The sequence below is a fragment of the Buteo buteo genome, chromosome 22, assembly GCF_964188355.1.
Source record: "Buteo buteo chromosome 22, bButBut1.hap1.1, whole genome shotgun sequence".
NCBI lineage: Eukaryota > Metazoa > Chordata > Aves > Accipitriformes > Accipitridae > Buteo > Buteo buteo.
In genome coordinates this window covers 1,243,455-1,263,034 of record NC_134192.1, presented here as the reverse complement: position 1 = coordinate 1,263,034, position 19,580 = coordinate 1,243,455, and the positions used below count along the sequence as shown (strand labels likewise).

At 51.5% G+C, this 19,580-nt stretch overlaps 1 protein-coding gene across 2 annotated transcripts; it reads right to left on the bottom strand.

Annotated features, from left to right (window-relative positions):
- Positions 1-1,686: 1,686 nt before the first annotated feature.
- On the bottom strand, positions 1,687-18,525 carry LOC142043211 (endothelin receptor type B-like). Of its 2 annotated transcripts, XM_075054105.1 has the most exons (8): positions 18,233-18,525; positions 13,084-13,611; positions 9,778-9,890; positions 9,079-9,283; positions 8,230-8,379; positions 7,322-7,455; positions 6,580-6,688; positions 1,687-5,643 (listed from the first exon to the last, which is right to left on the bottom strand). In XM_075054105.1, exons 1-8 carry the CDS (start codon positions 18,239-18,241, stop codon positions 5,494-5,496), a joined length of 1,398 nt encoding a protein of 465 aa, XP_074910206.1. In that variant the 5' UTR covers positions 18,242-18,525; the 3' UTR covers positions 1,687-5,493. The 2 variants fall into 2 exon arrangements, with proteins under 2 accessions (XP_074910206.1, XP_074910207.1); XM_075054106.1 differs by lacking the exon at positions 1,687-5,643 and having other exon boundaries at positions 6,598-6,892.
- Positions 18,526-19,580: the final 1,055 nt, after the last annotated feature.

Here is a 19,580-nt window from a genome sequence, read left to right as displayed (position 1 = left end):
GCTGGGTATAGGATTCTGAACCTTTCTGGATTGCTCTGCACAGGGGCGACACCGCTTGTCTCTTCAGTGGAGGTCTGCAGTTACCAAAGGAACCTGCTGACACTCAATTAAGTATTTAGCAGACTTTGCAGACCCCCTGCTGCTTAATAAGAAACACCCGGAGATTTTTCTTTCAAACACCAACATGTTTTATTAACATACAGAGGAATAAGAGGGAGGATGTAAAATGTCAGGTTTTCTCTATAAAATCACTCTTTCAAATACAAATTGACAGACTTGGTCTCTCTGACAAGCCAGCAGTGGGTTTGTGTTTGCAGGTGTTAGGTCAAGAAGCCAGCCGAACCCTACATTTCATAATAAGGCTCCTTTGCCTCTCAGTTTGCTGCAATGTATTCATCCTGCCCGTGCCAACATGGTCCCACATCTATAGTGGGTAGCTGCTTTGGCTTTGCTTTTGGCTAATCCTGTCTGGCCTGGTTTCTTCGTGCTGAAACCTGTGGGTGGTTAAAACATGCTTTCACACAGGGCTTGGGATGCAGCAGGGGCGTGTGGGGAAGAGGAGCTGTGCCTGGTGGGTGCTGGTGAGTGTTTCACCCCGCTGTGTAGGAGCAAGCACAGGCCTGGGGACTTTCTGGTTGGAGAATTCACCTGCCCAAGCAAATAAAAAAGCAGGAAAGCAGTTTCCCCAGGGCAAGGGGAAGAAGGCGAAGGGGTGAATAAACCAGGAGCCGACTAGTGCACCTGGGCTCAATCTCAGCCCAGGTGTCATGAAGAACAGCTTTTTTAAAAGGTCATGAAACCCAGCTGGTCACTCACTGACCTGCTGGTCACTTCCTCTAACTCCCAGGGGATGCTATGGGCCAGTTGTGTGTTTACTGGCCTGGGCTGCAAGGACCACTCTGTTTCTGGAGCTCCTCAGCCTGGGGAAGCAAGAGAAGGATGTGCTTGCCTGTAACTGTGTAGCTCTCCCCTGTGAAGGGCAATAGGAGCTGGCAGCAGGGAGCTGTCTTCGTGTTTCATTTGCATGAGCAGCTAAAAGCAGGCTGCGTGTGCACTCCTTTTCTGATAGTCATTACTTTCCCTTTGAGCTGAAACTTGCTGGTCCAGGTCTTGGTTGTAGCCTAAGGGAGACCTTCCAGGGATGGGAAAGTGCCGTTTGGCTGCCGGTGCAATAGAAGAGCTTTAAAAGGGCACTGTTTCCTGCTGATAGCTCAGCTCGCTTCTCTCCCTCCTCTCTCACACTTGGTCAAACTTTATGATGTTGGTTTTAATAGAAGGTGTCTGGGAGGAAAACACAAGGGGAAAGCTATACCAAAGGAGGATAAAGTCACTGTTAAACAGACATGCAGCGAGTGATAGCAATGTCCAGAGCTGGGATGAATTTATGTCAGTCTGTTTGTTGCAATATTAATAATGTGCAGATCTGAGACTGAATTTGAGCCATTTAAAGCTAAAATGTTGATCTGAGTGTAGCTGCTAATGCAAGAGTGATTAAATCTGCTCTTGGAGCATAAAAAGAGATGTTAGCCACTTGGGGCCCAGGAGAGTAAGGTTAATGGATTCCCTTGCGTGCCTGTAATTGGTATCTGTCTTGTGAATATTAGCAGGTCCTGGCTGTTCTGCCTGTCCTTAGGAGAGCATGATGGCTCTTCAGTGTTTGGGATGCTGCTCCTCATGGCATTACCAAAGGTCACTACTGGGAAATTGTCAAGATGCTTCAATCTTCACTGAAATGAATGGGAGCTGTGCATTTAAATATGCTAGTTCCCATGCATTGTGCGAGTAAAAGACAGAACAACCCTTGCTCAGCTGCTGGCAGGGACTAAACTGGACGACTGCATGCTTTGCTCTTGTTTTAACATGATAAGGCTGACTTTTACCAGTTGGGACCAACTTTATTTTGCAGCAAGGAGGGCGGCAATAGCCAGGGACAGGTCTATAGCTTTAAACTTCTAAGCTTCTTTCTTTCTTTCTTTGCTATTTCACCTTTCTGGTGCTTGTGGCTCCTCTACCAGGAAGACACCAAGACCTTGATGTTCTTTCCTGCTTCTCTGAGGCACTGAGTACACTTTAGCTGGCTTCTGTGTCCCCAAAGTATTTCAGTCCTCTAGAGAACAGTACCTCCCTCCCCCATGTCCTGATACACTGAGCTGGTGTCCACGTCCCTCCTGGGTCTGGAACAATCTTGTTTCTAAAGAAAGCTGCTTCTCCTGACTCTCTGCCTAAGGGATCCTGTCTTCTGACAACTCCATTCATTTGGCATTATTTCTTTTTAATTAAGGGCAGCCCTGTGACTGGTGTTTCAGGGTCAGGTTGGAACAAACCACCTGAAAAGTGGCACCTGGGTTAGCAAGGGGCAACATATGTGCCAGGAGGGCAGAGGTGGACAGGACAGAGGAAGCCGCGTTCCTTGCATGTGTGCGTGCTCATCCTCAGCTTGTCTCCGGTGCTGATTTGGGGCTGAAGCTGGTCCTGCTCCGTGCACCTGTTGGCCTCAAATTACCTCCTGAGACCCAGACTTACCAGCTTTATCTGAAAGATCTCCAGATCTGACCCACGGCATCCTGTGCTTGCTAGAGTTGTCAGCCTTCTCCAGGTTGTCCAGGCTATAAGGGCACTGACCCAAATCAGCCCCCAGCAAGCAAGTCACTCCCTGCTTACACGGTGTTTCTCATCTATGTGACTCTGACGGTGGGGTCCCTACGAGCCAGGGCTACGCTCCAGGCCTGTGCAATGCAATGAGGACCCCAAGAGAGAAAGGTGTTGGCTCAACCCATGACCAAAGCACGAGCCGTTTCAGGTGAGTGGGAGGGAAACTGTAGCCATAGGGTCAGAGCATCCCAGTTAGCTGCTAGCATCCTAAATACTGCCTGTTATGGGACTTCTTTCCCTGACAAGTGATCTGACACCTCCATGGGCCTCCCCATGGTGTGGCCCAACAAGCAGACCCTTGCTTGAAGTGAAGAGAGGTTTGTAATTAGTGGAAAACCCCAGCGATGCACGTGGCAGCAGATGGAAAGGTCAGCACATCCCACCTGTCTCTTCCCACCCTCCCTTCCAGCCACCACCACTGCGCAGCTGCCCTGGCACCTCCTGAGCACGTTAGACCCAGAGCTCGGGTGAGTGCCTGAATTTTAGGGAGCACCAACAGAGATGCAGTGGTGGAGATGTTAACGTGAAGGAAATCACTCCACAGCGGCTGCTTGCAACCTGGCAGGGCAGGCCTTGGTGTGTCGCAGAGGACTGGCCTCATCCTGGCAGGAGACTGCCAGGGAGCTGGGCTGTCTCGAACTGAATTTGCCGCAATTTGGAGTAGGGCAGAATGTGAGTGAGACATTGCATTACGCTTGATGTGCCACTGGCTTACCCACTGCTACGTCCTTGGAGTGGTATGAGGTGTTGATTTGAAGTCACAGAATCCATTTGCCTGTAAGTGTGGACAAATACAGAAATACATAGAATTCAGATTCTTTTTATAAGCACTGTCATTAAAAAATATCCTTCTATTAAGATGTCTGTGCTGGAACATTTCAGTCTTTATCAGTTTTCTCCATTGACTTCATTTGTCCACCAACAAAGTGCAGCCAGCTCTATGGCAGAGCACAGCAGCAGCACTGCAAAATTGATACAGACAAATCTACTCTAGTGGGTAGGTAAGTTTATAAAAAACATGCTAGTCTAGATATTCCTCAGTCTTTCTGTTTTCGTTGAAACCCCTTTGTCTTTCAGAAATGTGATTTGTTTGTAAAACATTTGCATTTCAGTAAAAGCTAAGCTAAAAAAACCCAACACCTGGAAAATGTTTTGCTTTATTTGCAGGTCTTTTCTCTTCTCCCTTTTTCTTCTCTCCATTTTTTTCCATGACAAGACAAAAAGGGGAAAGAAGAAAGAAAGAGAGAGAGGTAAAAGAGAGAAGAAAAACACAACAGAAAAGTCATCAAAAACTTGGTAACTAAAACTTTCTCGTATAGGTTTTCTTAAAGTTTTGGCAAGAGATGCAAGCATGATTTTTTAGAAAAACATGCTGGAAAAGCACTCGGGGATTAATGATTTTAAATAGCAAATTTGTGAAAGCTCTTTGCCGTATTTCGGTTAGCTCCAGCCGCTCTTTCAGCTGAGATCAGACCTTCCCTGTTGCCTTTTCCACCTCAGTTTGACTATGAGGATGAGCATCTCTGTCCCCCTTACAAATGGCGTGAACCTTGGTGTCATGGTGCTGCGGCCAAGACACATTGGGGCCCAGCCCCGCTGCCCCGTTGGAGCTCAGCCTTTGTTGGCAGGGGGAAGACGAACTACAGGCATCAAATGCAGGGCATCCCTTTTTTCCCTTCAGAGCTGTGGTCTTGCAGGTGATCCCCCTCCCTGGAGCCAGTGGCTGCAGGAGGCTGTGGACTTTCCAGCTGCTGAAGACCATGGATCAAGGCTGGATGATTTTCTGGAAGGGCAAGTCTCCTGGATCCTCTCCCTTGCATCCTATGTCAGGCAGAGAATTAGCTGCTTCCAGGTTACGCAGGGGGTTGGGAAGGGGAGGGATGGTTCCTTGGTCCCAGGCCCATGTGGATTTGAGCCATCTCTGCCTTTCCTGGGCTTACAAACTCTTCCCTGGAAGGATGGCCCCTTGGGCTAGCAACGGTGCCCAGCTAGCCAGGAGCTCCCCTGTCCCTGGGGAGGGGGAAGCTGGAGCTGATGGTTTGGCTGGATGCTGCCACTAGCTTCTGCCAAGATATCTGGTCCCCTAAGCCATGCAGTCACATACGATCACTTCGTTGTGCCATACACAGGTGGGGTGAACATCATCCCTGGGTGGGGAGCCTGGGACAGATTTTCCAGGAAAAGGTGAAGAGGAAGGGGGCTTTAGGGGTCCCCAGGTCAGGTTGGTCACACAATGAAGCCGAGTTGCTGCCCATCTCTCCCTACCATGAGCAGGAGGAGATTTCGTGCCATTGATGGTCTACCAGACATACATGGTGCCTGGACCTTATCCTGGCTCTCTGCCCAGGGACAAACTGTCCCAGCAACAGAGGGAGATGATAAGGGATGTTACCAAAGCTTTTCTTTGGCTTTTTCAGCTGGAAATTGTCACTCGTGGTCCTCTCCCTCTCCTCCTCAACCCACATCCATCTCAAAGTGACCACGTCTCAACCTTCCTTCCATTTTCACACACATTTCCCCAGCCCACGTTTCCACCCGAGACAAACGGCCGTAAGTCACTTGGTTTTCCTGTGAGGAAATGAAAAATCCTATAAGGATCTGAATGCCTTTCCCCTCCTCCAGAGGCATCTCGCATCAGAGGAGGGATCGGCGCGGTTCAGAGGCTGTGTTCAGAGCTAGTCCCAGGGGTCCGTGAAATGCTGCAGCTCCTTCCAGGCGGGTTACGACATGAAGGCAAAAACGATTCAGGCCCAGCCAGGAGACGGCTGTGCGAGAGAAATGGAGAGGTCCTGCCGCCTTGGCACAGTGCCTTCTCCTCTCGGCCCCGCGGGTGGCATGGCTTTAGGAAGAGCTGTACTTGTTACTCAAGCGGGAGCTGCTCCGGTCTAGCCCGAGCTCCTGCCCGTTGGCTTTCCACTTCCCAACAGAGCCCTTGTCGTCTGTCGGCGTGATGCTCAGAGCTGGTCTCTGGCACCAGCAGCACAGGCAGGACTGCGAGGAGACAAGAGGGTGGAGGGAGAGGTTACAAGCGTGGGCTACAGGGTAAAAGAGGAGGAATTATTCCCTTGGCAAGTCAACCTGCACAGTGCCAGGCTGGGAATCGCAGCCTGCACTGCTGAGCCTTGCTGTCCTGCAGATCTGCTGGGAGCAGGTTTTCCAAGATAGGGCTGGTGTGGATTGGAAATGAAGATACTAAAATCTAGGGTACCTTTTGCAGTTGTGTTTTCTTGTCCTTGGGGGACAGAAAATATGGGTAATGCTTAGGTGGGCTCAACTCTTCTTTTTGCCACAGCACCTGGGAGGTAACTCCCATCCCATCCCATCCCATCCCATCCCATCCCATCCCATCCCATCCCATCCCATCCCATCCCATTCCCTTCCTTTCTCAGGGCTCCACTGCTTCCCCAAATTATCTCCAAATAACTTGGGCTTGAAGTTTAAAGCAGCCCCAGTCCCTGGTCTAATGTTTGTGGAGATGCTTCTGATCCAGAACGACAAGGACTTTTTTTTGGCTTGTGGTAGGTCCTGCACTGGCAAAAGTCTCCCCATAGCAGGGCAGAGAGCTCTAGCGTACTTGAAGCTGGGAAGAGAGGCACCTAAGCAGGGGGAAAATTTGGGAGGAGACATATGATCATTATATAAGCAAAGAGGGGAATCCTGTGGGCTGCCGGCAGCCCCAGCCTGTCCCTGATGGGGCATTTGTCTTGGAGCCAGGAGCTGCAAGGTCCAGCCCTGTCTCTGCTGCTGCTTACTGGGTGCGTTTGCCAAACCACTCTGCAGCTTTCCCTTTGTCTCATAAGCACAGAGGTCCGCTGCCGTGGAGGTGCCTCTGGCTGCACCGTGCCTGGTCCGTGGGGGCTTGTGCCCCTGGGACCGGCGTCTGGGAACAGTCACCGTAGCCGGGAGCTCTGGAGGGGTCAACCCTACCTGGAAGCAGTTCTTGAATTTCCTGCTGACGAAGTAGAGAGCCACAGGGTTGATGCAGGAGTTGAGGGAGGCCATGTTGATCCCGAAGTAATCCATCACTAGGAGGAAACTGAGGCAGGAGGGGAGAGAAGAGGGTGGACGTGTTGGAAGCTCATGGAGAACTGAGGGAGGTTTTCCAAAATGCCTGCCAACTGCCTGGCCTGGGAACCTGCTTCCATGGAGGGCCAGCGACTGAGACCATAGAGGTGAGCACAAAGCAGTCCCTCCTGCAGTTGGGCAATTGCACAACAATTTTTCTTGCGGGGATCATTTCCTGAGGAAACCAAAAGCATGAGATCTGACTTCCCCTGGTGACCCTGATGTTCTCAAACTCAAGCACAGTAGCAGTGTCTGGCCTGAACTGGATTTTGGCATGATAGGTAAAGAGGAGAGGGGAAGACAGGCACCTGCCAAGTGGGAGAAAGCGCGCACAGCCCTGAGAGGTGCTGCAGTCCCTTTAGCCCTGCAGGGAATGTTTCTCTGCCCAGGAGACCTCTTTAACCCATAGATTTATAGATATACCTCAAAATTTAATTTCTTCTCTTCTTATGGTCCCCCACACCCTTCCTCTGTGCCTATTGGGAGAGCAATGCCATCTAGAAAGGAGCTGTTGAAACCAGGTGTTTGGAAGGCAACTCCACCAGCCTGCAATGAGCCCAGCAGAGCCTCTCCCAGCACGGTCCCCTCCTGCCGATGCCCCTACCTGAGCAGTTCGCATCTGTTGGGGTCCGTCTGGTCATAGATGGTCTTTTTGAGGATGCGGCTGAGGTGGAGCGGCAGCCAGCAGAGTGCGAAAATCACCACCAGGCAGAACACGGTCTTGGCCACCTCCCGGCGCTGCGAAGAGAAGGTGGGCAGGAGAGAAGGGATGGTCTGGCTGAGCATTGGCGAGCTGGTGGAGCAAAGCACCATCTCCTCGTGCTGAGCAAGGGCCCTTCAAGGAATTTCTGTAATCTGATGATGGCTGGGCACCCTTTTTGAGTCCAAAGCACAACCTGCAGGTCCCAAATACTGCATCATGAGGAGGACTCTGAGGCCGCAGAAAGGGGTATTGTACCAGCAGCACAATATGGATGAGACTCCTTCACGCCCCTTCCCACCAGTGCTCCTGGTAACTTTGCTGGGGTGATACTCCCTGGGACATGGGGGCCTCATCCGTCCACTCTCCACACTATTTTATTGTGACAACCAGCTGGTCTGCCTCAAGGGATCATTCTGCAAAGTGTGGGAGGGGAAAGTAAACCATTCTTTTCCCTGCACCCCTTGTCTGTGATATGCCACATTCAGCGTTTGGTCCGGTTTGCTGTGATCTGGGCTGGCACGGCACAGCACAGCCAGGGATAAATGACCGCAAGTAACTGAAAATCAGGCTGGTCCATGGCCATAAGGCTAGTGGTTTGGGTTGTCCCTGAGACTGGAGATTGTAGAGCTGGAGACCCATCTCCCTGGTTCAATCCATGCATCTGCATCAGTGTGCCAATATCCGTTGACCACTGTGAGGCTATGTCAGTCATACGTGTCCTTTACAGGGACAGGCACCTATTCTCCCCTTCAACAGCACTCCCTCCTGTTTGGGAAATACCAGACTTTCTGCCTTCCTGGTTTTCTTACCCGTTTCATGTGGTCATTCAGAGCAATTCTCATGCCATTTCTCTTGCTCAACATCTCGCATGACATGAGGGTGTAGAAGATGCCAGTGCATACCAAGGGGAGGCAGAAGTAGAAGCCAAAAAGCCACCAGTCCTTCACATCGCGATAGAACTGCATGCAAAAGAAAGAGCAACTGGGAACTGGGGAAGGGGGGGCAGGTAGCTGGGGCATGAACTGACCCAGTCCCTGACTCCGACGCTGGCCTGAGTCAGACACGTCTGATGTGTGAAAGTGTGACAGCCCCTGTGCTAAGCGCACATGGGGTTATCTTCCCCCAAGGCTGGTGCACATGTTTAACCTAAAGAAGTAAAGGCTGGTTTACATCTGGCTGCCAGTCCAGTTCAGCACTCTTGTGCAAGAAACGGTTGCAAGGAGCTTATTTGGTAGACACGGTGGGATAAGTTCTGATGCTTTGTAAGGGTCTTCATTCCCTTGCTCACCCTTAGCTGACCCTGTGATAAAGGTTACCCATGCAGACCGGTTGTGGGGATGCTCTTCGGCCTGCTGGGACAGTGTAGCAGGTTCTGAAGCTTCTCAAGATGTTTCATGACCTTCTGATGTGGATGGTGAAGACATGACACAGCTTGAGGACCAGCTCCCTGTTTTCTGGCACCACGTTCAAAGCAAGTCTGCCCCATGTCACTACAATGCCAGCTATTCTGTGTTTTGCCTGATACTGCTCTCCCTGCGTTCACCCTGATGGCTAGAAGCAGCCATCTACAGAAGCATCTAATCAAGGAGGGAGGATGCCCTCGTTGCCCATGTCTCCCTCTCCCTCGCACTGCAGCTGGGGTGGGACAGAGCACATACCATCATGAAGCTGGATTTCTGTTCGGAGGCGAGCATGCACACCCACAGGTGTTGTTCCCAGTAGCTGAGCTCCACCATGTCAAAGGCTATAGCTTCAGGGACTGCAAGCACAATGGCCACTGCCCAGATCAGCATCACCTCCACTGCCTTCCACATGGGGATTCCTATCCCTTGGATCCGACTCCAGGACGCCACTGCTCGGTACCTGCCCAACGTGTGGGAATGCAACAAGAGCAGATTCGAGTGAAAAAAGCAACCATCGGGAATGGGCCAAGAAGATGCAGATTAGAGTTGTCCCCAAAGGCTCTTTCCCTCACGCCTTCCTCCTCCACCCCGAAACTTCCCCTTCAGTGGAATGGGAAAGATCAGAAACAGGGGCTCAACGGATGAATGTGATGGTAGCTATCCTTGGCTGATGTCTACTTGCCACTGGGGAGGTGTCACCCTTCCCCACCACCCCAGCAGTTGTTCCAGCACATCACGATCCTCCCCTCAACCTTTTCCAGCAGGATTTAAACCCCGTCGCTGGAGTCAGATCCTGTTGGATTTCAGTTCTACGTGACAGCACCCTCTCCCCGTCTCTGAATTTGGCCTGGGACCAAGCCGCCCTGCAGTGTGCCTTTTGGTTACAGTGAAGGGACATGCTGTAGTCAAATACGGGTCAGGCTGGGCAGTGCAGCTGTAGAAGTTGTTTCTTACCTGTCGATGCTGAGAGCACAAAGGCTGAGGACCGTGATGCCCACTGAGGCCTTCTGGATGAAGGGGACCAGCTTGCACACCTGCACACCAAAGGGCCAGTCCTTTGCCAAGAGCTGGGGAAGAACCGCAGCGTTAACAGGCTGCTTCGGGAAAGCATGTCCGGCTTCCCGTAATAGCAGCTGGTTACCCACAAGGTGTGAGAAGCCCACAAAGAACAGCTGAAAGCACTCTGAGGTTACCTCTGCTGGGATTACGCAGCGTGTGCCCTCCGGTATTTTGTGTTGGACTGGGAACCATTCGTTTCCCAAAGGGCTCGTTGTGAGATGAGTTGTCACCTAGATGGAGGGATCCAGACACCTGGTTCCGAATCTGCACTGTGGGTGGTTTCGGATGGATCTGAATCCTAAATGCCACAATGGGCTTTGGGTTGCTTTCAGAGGGAAAATGGGTGTCGTTCTCTGAAACAGCCAAAATGCAGCAAGGACAGCTGCTTTCAGGTGGCTTTCAAAGCCGTGTAGTCTTAAGCCCTTACCATACTCGGCCCTCTCCCACGCTTAGATTCCTTATAGAACACATACACTGTGGTCCTAAGCTCAGCTGGGGCCAGCAGAGGGTATCAATGGGGACAAGATGTCCCAAAGGCAGGAGAAATCCAGGCCGCTCACTCGTGAGGATGAGGGTGAGCCTGGGTCCACAACCCTTCTATCCCCATGACACCTGGAGCCCATCCTGAGGTTACTCCTACTCAGAACCAACCCCCCCAATGCAAGCTCTTTAGTTTGGCCTCAGCAGCAAGACAAATTGATCCAGAAGCTCTCCTGGAAATCAGGGTCTCAGGTGAAGGCAACTGACCAACCCTACCCTTTCCTTTGCTCTGCAAACGTGGGTTGTCCACCCATCTCATCTGTTACTGTGTCCTAAGGGAGACACACCACGAGGGAACTGGGCTACTCTCAGGACCAGGTTGCTCGTAGTCAGCGTGGGCTTCTCAAACAAGCAAAAATTTCTCCTCCAGGAGGTGGCTGGAAGAGACAGGGGCAGAAGAGAGAGGGGTTGCTCAGGTGGCCAAGGGAAATTCTGAACATCAGTCAGGAAAAGTCGGTGTAGATATGGCCAGAGCAGGGAGTCCCAACCCTGGAGATTTGACCCAGTTTTCCTGTTACAAGGCAGGCAATGCCATCGCAAGCTGTTGTCCTTAGCCTGGACAAAGTATCTCGACTTTTCTTTGTGCTGGCTGCAAGCTGTGCTAGCTGCAGCTCCAAGAGACAGCCAAGTGTGTCTCCAAGCCAGCAGCCTGTGTTAACAGGACGTGTCCTGTAGATGAGGTCTTTGGTCTAAGCCATGAACTCTGCACAAAGCTCGGTGCAACCCCAGTTGGTGCCTGACCAGGACGCAGAGCTACGTATTGAGCCTGTGACTGGTTTCTCTGCCAGCTTTCCTCCGAGAGGTCATTCCCACAGCCTCCATCTGCTCCCACATGGCCCTTTCTTTATGATACACAGGACCTTCCTACAACACAGACTTGTGCAGGACGGCAGAATTGGGCAAACAGATCCTGAAGGGAAGGGGTCTCAGACCCATGTCCTCACAGCCCCGTTGTATAAGTCTTGTTCCTTTGGGAACCCAGGCTGGAACCAACCCGCAGCCCAATATTGTGGGTGATATAAACATGACAGATGGACTCTGCAGCCCAGATCCTGCAAAGTGGAGAAGCATTTGGATCCTACAGAGGCAGGTCTGCCAGACATTTTGCTGTTGCTGTTACTGTTCTTGTTAAATGTACATTGCACAACCCAAACTCTTTCCCTGGCCAGATGGTGCATTTCCCATCAATGTGGCAAAGGCAGGATTAAAATGTAAATCTTCCCTGCCTTGGTTTTGACTGGGGACAAATATTGGAGGGGCTTCGCTGTTCCACTTTTTGAGGGGCTTGGCAACGACGGTGCATGTTGGGCTGCCTCCACAGCCTCTGCCTGTGCAAGGGGTGCAGGGTAGAGGTGATCCTGGGGAGAGCTGCTGGCGTTGCAGCCGCGTTCTCCAGACTGTGTCTTCCCTCTCAGGCAGAACAAATTGTGCCTTATTCAAAGCAAAGGGCCCGTTGGGTGAAAGCGGAGATGGGCCGTACTCTGTGGATGGAGGGGGGTAACCTTCCCCTGGGTCAGTGCTGCTGGCCCCAAGCTACTCTGTTTTTTTGCATGAGTGAAACCTTCTGCATGGATCCATATTCTTGTAACAGTGGGGATCGTCCGGCTCATGGAGAACCTGTTTGTTTTGAGCTAAAACCCCTTTATCGTTTTCAATCTATTTTCACTTGAAGGGTGTCTATTCACAGTGATTTGAGACCATCTGCCAGCCACATCTGGTCATTCTCACTATCAAATTATATGCACCTTCTTCCTACTTTGAATTTCTTTGCCTTGTCCCCCTGCCGCCCAGCCTGCTTGATCCAGGACCCCTCTGGCATTCAATTTCCACTTTTCAGGCTAAAGCTTCCCTTTGACAAACAAATCTGGCTGAGCTCCAAGTCCTTCACCCCACAGCATCCCTTCCAACCCTTCAGAGAAGGCTCTGGCTCCAGCCCACCAACACGTGTCTCAAGCAGCGGGCGAGAAAGAGCTGCAATAGCCCAGACACATCTCACAGATGTCCTAACACACCTTCTGCTCCTAACTGGGGTCTCGGGTCTACTGCCCGCATCTGCCCTGCCCTCTCTGCTGCAGCGCACCATGCAGAGTTCAGGTTCCCCTGATTATTTGTTGTGCCTCTTCTGTCTAGTTTAGGGGGTAAGTGTCTCTGAAAGAAGCCCCTGTTTTATAATACAGCCCTCTTCCTTGTTGCTGCACGAGTCTTCACGTTTAGCTAGAATAAAAAAGTTACTTGCTTGAGGCTGATTAACTGAACTGTGCTGGGAGAAGCATCCCCAGTGCACAAGAACAATAATTTTTTGCTCAGCTGAAATAAACGTCGGGTTGTAATGTCAGGAGACTGCAAGCGATTCTTTTCTTGTGATTTTAGCTGAGATTTAAAAGATCTGGAAGGTTGTGTGCTTGTGTGTGTGTGTGTGCATAACACAGCTGTAACTGAGAACACCTCTGCTTTCCCAGGAATGTACTCTGAGCTTTTTGTCTGTTTATGTTTTCCTCATCCTTTCGAGAGCAGAAACACCCTTCCCCTCTCCCTTGCAAAAAAGGAGCCTGCAATAAAGAGCAGAGGATAGATATTCCCCAGGGCACCGAGGCAGGTGGGAGCAGACTCCATCCCTGCAATCGCCAGGCTGCCGCAGCACTCGTGCCGCATGGAGCCTACCTTATATACGTTGATGGGCAGAGCAATGAGGATGTAGAGAAGGTCTCCGAGCGCCAAGCTAGCAATGAGGACATTTGGCCCATTCCGCATGCACTTGTTCTTGTAAATGATCCTCAGGAGCGTGGAGTTCCCGATGATCCCTACTATGAAGATGGTGCAGGACACGATGGTGTTGATGTACTTGAAGATGTGTCTGATATCTGCAGGCTTCACGCACACGGGCAGCAAGGGTGGCTCGGAGCTGGTGCTCCTGGGGAGGCTCTCCGAGTGGTTTGACAGCTTGGCATCCTGGAACAGGCTTGGCTGGTCCAGACCGTAAACCTGCTCCTGGCTAAGCACTTCCAAGGGGACGGTGCTCTCCTGGAAAGCCCTTGGGGTCTGGCTGTGTGCCCCGGAGAAGAGGCAAGTCAGGAAAATGGCTAGGGTGGTGGGAGCTGGGATTCTCGCCATTGAAGACTGAATGGCAAAGCTGGCTGCAGAAGTCCTCGTAATGGTCGTGGGATGTCCTTGCTTGGGTCTTGGTTGGATCTGCAGGTGGAGAAGGGGACAAGGGAGACAACTTGGTTAGCAAAGGAGGAACAAGAAGAGCCTGAATGAAAGGAATTGCTGGAGAAAGTCCATCATCACAGTGATCAGAAATAATGCCAGATTAGATCCCATCTGGCCAAAGCAGCTGACCCCTGTGGGTGGGAGTCTTTGCTGCTAAAATTCAACATGCCTGTTCGAGAAAACAAACTAAAAGGAAATCAAACAGTCTCTTATGCCTCTTATGTGGTATTTCAGCAAATGAGGGCACCTGCCTTTTCTCAAACAGGTGTGTTGAATCAGCTATTGCACCTTCTGAACTTGGTATTGCTGCTCACATGGCAAATCTGACTTTTCTTTTATACCCACCCCACACTTCTCATTTAGTTCCTGACTGTTTGAAGTAGCAGTTTTGGGGCACCTGCCCTGTTGACGCCTGCACATCTGAGCGATTCTGCAAACCCCGTCTCGGGGTCCACAGGACAAGCAGACCTTTTCTTCTGGTTTGTGCCATGGGAAAACTGGAGCTGCACTAACATCCCACTCTTCAGCAGATTACATGGGCTGCCACACGCCATCTTTCAGCGCAGAGTGAAAAGACTCAGCGCAGTCTTGCTGGGAACCATGATGGGAAAATACTACAAGGGTTTTTCCAGAAATGCCGTATTGATACCTGACATCTTATTCCAATTTATGTGCAAGCAGTACAGCCCCTCCTTCCCCATCCTTATCGTCATTAATTGAACCACTTCCTTTCCAAATCCACCGTGCCCATTCAACTCAATACTCAGGGATATAAATCTCCCTGTACTGTTTGCAGTTTTGACTGCTAGGCACGGTAAAAGGTCTCTCAAGCTCACCAAGGCTGAAGCACTACTAATAAATAACACCAGAGTGGGTTCTGCTTTGCAAATCTCAGACAATGCTTTCAGGCAGGACTAGCTAAGCTGCTGTTCCACAACCACATGCGAAAGCTGAGGATGGCTGTAGCACCATCTTGGCATGATGTGAATTTGTGAAAGGGGCTTCTGGATGATCAGGTTTGGCCACAAGTGGGATGTGAGCCCAGAGAGGGAGTGGAAGATGTCAGCGCCCTGCCAGTCTGTGCCCCAGACAGGGACAGATCTTGCGTCTCCTGGTTAGAGTGGGTGAAGAAATGTTTCTCAAACTATGGAAGTTCACAGCTTTGAAGGGAGGAAAAATTGCTGTGCCTAGACTAGAAACAGGAGTCTTTTTGGGCTTCCCTGGGCTGTGCTCTGCTCCAGAGGAGCCAGTTAGGCAGGGATCGGGATGCCTGCCTGGGATTAGAGATGGGACTTCAGTCTCCACTCTGACTCCACCAGGCAGAGTTGGGATCTGAGCCCAAACCAGCTATACCCCGGGGATCCGCTCCCCAAGACCATTCAGACAGCGCAATCCCGGGTTGTAACACAGTTCCCCCTGCCCAGGACAGGGGGGACCCCAGGACTGGCAATGCATATGTGGTGGGAACATGCTGTTCCCACTCTGGGAAGGCATGGCCAAGCCAACCACGAGTCCTGCCAGGTACAGCCAGAGCTTCTCTAGATACAGCTGTGCATTCCTCATGTGTCGTGGGCTCAGGCCAGGCTTTGTAGAAATGCCTGTGCCTTTCTGCTTGTTTGGAAGACTCCAAGCATAATCAGCATGAAGTTGGACTCTTTCCCAACAAACCAGCCTAGCCAGACCTACCCTTTTCTCAGTTTCACCCTACTGCTCTTGCCAGAAAATCTAAATCAGGCTTAGTCCTTCCTGACCTTCTTCTGTCCTTTGGGCAGGTCCTTAGTACTTTAAACTGTAAACAAGCAGTGTTAGGAGGAAGCCTAAAATTTATTCCCAGTTACATGTCAAATATAGGCAATAAAATAACCAAATCCCGTCAATCACAGTTTAGACCTCATGAACTAGAGAGTTAAGTTTCCAGTTCTGTTAAAACAACCATGTTTTAAAGATGTTTCTTTTCTAGTTTGAATCCTTATAACAGCACCTTAGATATGGTTTCACCACAGGAAAGTTAAAGATCCTATTGCTTTTCTTTTCAGCTCGTTATAAGCATGCTTCTATCTGCTAAATTATTCATGCCTGGTGCTTAGCAATCTTGTGCGTTCTCTATGCCTTTTATCTGTGCAGACTCAAACAGCTTTGCACACTTATCTTGCAGATAAGCTGCATTGGTGTGAGCCAGAACAGGCACTATGAAGTTATCTGCCTGCCTCTGGCTGTAAAAAAAAAAGAGCAGTTTTCAATGACTTAAAGAGCATTTAGAGAAGAGTCTCCATATGATGGCTGGGAAACAACCCACGTCTGGCCTGTCAGCACCCTGCTCTCAGAGGTCCGTGGGTATCCCATCACTGAGGGATACCTGCAGGTGTATGTGATCTGAAAACTGGGGAAACCCTCAGCCCATACTGTCCTTCCCGCACAGGCAGAGCTAGTTTTCTAAGGAGGGGATGGTGGGATGCCAGCTTGTCACCTTGGATATCTAGTATAAAATATTATGGGAAGGGACTAAGCTATGCACCAGAATAGCTGGTTATTGAGGAGCCTAGACAAGGAGAAGCCTTCTTCTGCAAAAGACCCTTTGGAGATGCATTGGTCAAAGCTGAGGATGCACAAAGTTGTCACCAGTCACTGTGAGGAGAGGAATGTTCCCACCTGCTTGCTGGAACAATCTTGGTCCTTGGTGGGTATGAAAGTCCTGGTACCCACCCTGGTCTCAGCACATCCCTCATCAGCTGATTGCCAAATCTGGGACCCTGCGACCAGAGAAACTTCTCCAACACCATCTTCTTCCTGATATTTACCTAAGCATCTGCTCCAACTGCTGTCCTGGAGACAGATGACCAGGGTGGACTTTGCTCTGACCTGTTTGGATGTTATTCTCAGCTGTGACTCCTACCCAAGTACTGGGCACCCAGCTATGTTGGGAAGGGGGGGAACAAAGGAAGGGAAAGAATAGATAAACAACCTGAAGGAGCCCAAACCTGACTCATTAGAGACCTGGGTGCAAATCCCTGCTCCAACTTGGCGCAGGGACTTTAGCCTGCACCCTTGCTAAGGTGCTCAGCTCTCCGTCCTGCCGCAGCCTACACCAGGGGCAGCTGTCTCCTGGGTGGGTGCCCCAACCAGTGCCCTCCTCTCCTCCCAGCTATGCCCACAGGATTGCAGCTCACAGGAGAGGGCAGACCCAGCTGCAAATTCCTGCCTGGGATCCTTGAGGGTCTGGGCAGCTCATGCGGAGCAGTTTTGGATGGCACAGACAAGTGTCTGCCACTAAGGGCTGTCTGAGGGCTTGGAAAAAGACGGTGGCTCTTCAAGTTAGCAGCTGGCAGAGAGGTACCAGAGCATCCCTGGAAAGTTGTGTTCTGTGCCGTCTGCAGCAGCAGGCTGCTCTTATCTGCTCTCCCCAGTGCAGGACTGCAGAGCCTGGTGTGGCCGTTCAGCCCCTGGGTATTTGGCAGAAGAGCTCATGTGAGTAAGTATCACAGGACACAGCTCACTGGATCCTGCCTGTCCCCTCCACAGTGCAGCTGCAAAGTGCTGAAGAAAAAAGGCACTTTTCTTCCATCTTGCCTTAAAATCCAGCAATTTAGTAAAAGAGAAGCATTGTTTTCTCCTCTTCAACAGCCCATTTACTTCTTGCCCTCCATGCTGCCTCTCACATCTCAGAGTGCTTGAAAGCATAACCCTTTCTCAACTGTGGGGGAAACTGAGGCACGGGAGCATCAAGCTTGTTCAGTGCCCAGCAGATGTGAAGCCAAAGCCAGCATCACTTGGCCCAGAATCCTCTGAGCTTTGCTCATGTTGCTGATCATCTGGGGAAGTGACTCGGTGCCCAAAGGGGCCATCCCCATCCCACCTGCCTGGCTGGGGCTCTTCTGTTAGCAAATAGCTTAGACACGTGGAAGTGGAAATGCCCTTCACGCTGTGCTGAGTCCGAGTCGCAGCTGAAACCATTGAAGTCATGACAGGGATGTCAGAGAATGATTCCCAGAGAGGAGGCGAGACTGAAAACCATTGCCGTAACCCTGCACAGCCTGCTCCTGTCTCAAAGGTGTCACGTGCGGGGCCGGGGGGCTTGGGACCCCTCTTGCCTGAGAGCCCACCACATCCCAGGCAGCATCCTCATCTCAAGGCAGCCTCTCCCCCCAGCGCCCTGCCTGCTGTCCTGCCCGCAGCAGGGCAGGCTGCCTTCAGGAGCAGCTCTGCTTGTGCTCGCCTGCCAGACTAACCTCGCCAAACACACAACAGACCTTCTCTGCGGATTAACATCTCTTGCAGCAAAAATGCCATGGCTGGGGGGAAAGGAGGGAGAACGGCAGGTGATAACACCGCATCCCCAGCTGTTTCGCTGACCTGAACCCAACCAGGTCCACAAGCAGAAGGACCTTCCCCCCAGAGGTGTGCTGGATTTCTTCTGGTGCACCCTCTCCCTGCCAACCTGTTAGACCTTGCTCAGCCACCGTGGTCCCTTCAACGCCTCCCCCGGAGCAGGGACCAGTGGGGGGATCTGAAAAACATGCAAAAACTCACCCCAAAGCAAGAAATAATTTTGTTTGCAAATTAGCACAGGGAACAGCAAAGCTTTCCATTGGAGTTAAGTTACCTTCCTCATGATCACAAACTTCGGATGCTCCCGGGATCACTTTCTTTCCCTCTCACGGCTCCTTCCCGCTGCACGGGCAGCTGGGCATGTCCTGCAGGTCCCGGGAGAACTGCAGCGTTGTAGATCCTGGAGTTTGCTTTTGTTTGTGGGCTTGTGCTCAGGGGAACGGTTCTTCCCTCTCGTGACTTGCTGAGATCTCTGAATGGAGCAGTTGGTTATATAGAAAATCGCAGGGCTCCCCCTGAGCACAGCCCCTGCAACCAATAGGCGAAGTGCGGGACAGGGATGTAGGAGGAGGGTGAAGCAGGAGAAACGCAGGACGGCTCTGCGAAGGAGATGAAAATAATAAACAAATAAACCTCGAGGGGGAGGGAGGGAGCTGGGGGAAGGCTGCCGACCGCAGAGCAACGTGCCTGCTCGGCATGCTGTAGTGACGGGCTCGGAGGAGCCCCGTGGCTGTGCTTTGGTGAAGGAAGCTGCAGCCCTGACCGCCTTTGGGGAGAAGAGACATCAAAGCCTCCTCTGCACAGCGTGTATAAAACCACCTGCTCCACCTGGAGCTGTTGAGGAAACGGTCAGGAGCAAGATGAGTACTGCAAGCAAGGCAGAGGGGACCTGCGGCTTCCCTTCCAGCAGAGAGGACAGAGTATAAGAAGTCCTTACGGAGGTGCTGGGGAAGGACAAGCCTCACTTTTCCCCTTAACACGGCCGCCCCGAGCCCTGGTCTAGGTGAAGCAGGCTGGGAGCAGGTTTCAGACCATGCTCCCATCTACAAGAAGTCGCACTGGTGCCTTCTCGCACGCCAGCTCTGTTTTTGTTTTGCTGTGGTCTCTGAGCATCCTGAACTGCCTGAAGAGCAGCGTCCGATTGCTCAAGATGCAGGGCAGAACACTGCGGTGCTGCTGTAGGGCCATGCCAGCCTCCCCCCGCAGGCACGCATCCAGTCCGGCCTCCGGACGTGGTCCTGGCTCAAAAACTCGCTCTCCACCTGCCTTTGAACAGAAGATCATGAGCAGTGCTTTCATGAGAGTCCTCCTGTCTTTCTCCGACCCATATGAACCTGTAGGTGATTTGTGCTGCTGCCCAGCCTGTCTCTCTCCCTGTGGACAAAGCCTCTCCCAACCTCCTTGGCTCATCTGCTTGGAGAGGAAAGTTTCTTTCCTCTCCATGCTGTGAACCCGGCTCTTCTCAGGAACAGGACATTTATTTGGTATGTGGCGGGCTGTTTATTTAAAAGAAATGCCAAATCATCTTGCTCTGGGGTCCTTGATGGCTCAGAAACATGTTGGCATGGTGCAACTGTACTAAGTCAAGGCAACTTCTCTCTGATGCAGGAGTCCCTTTGCCC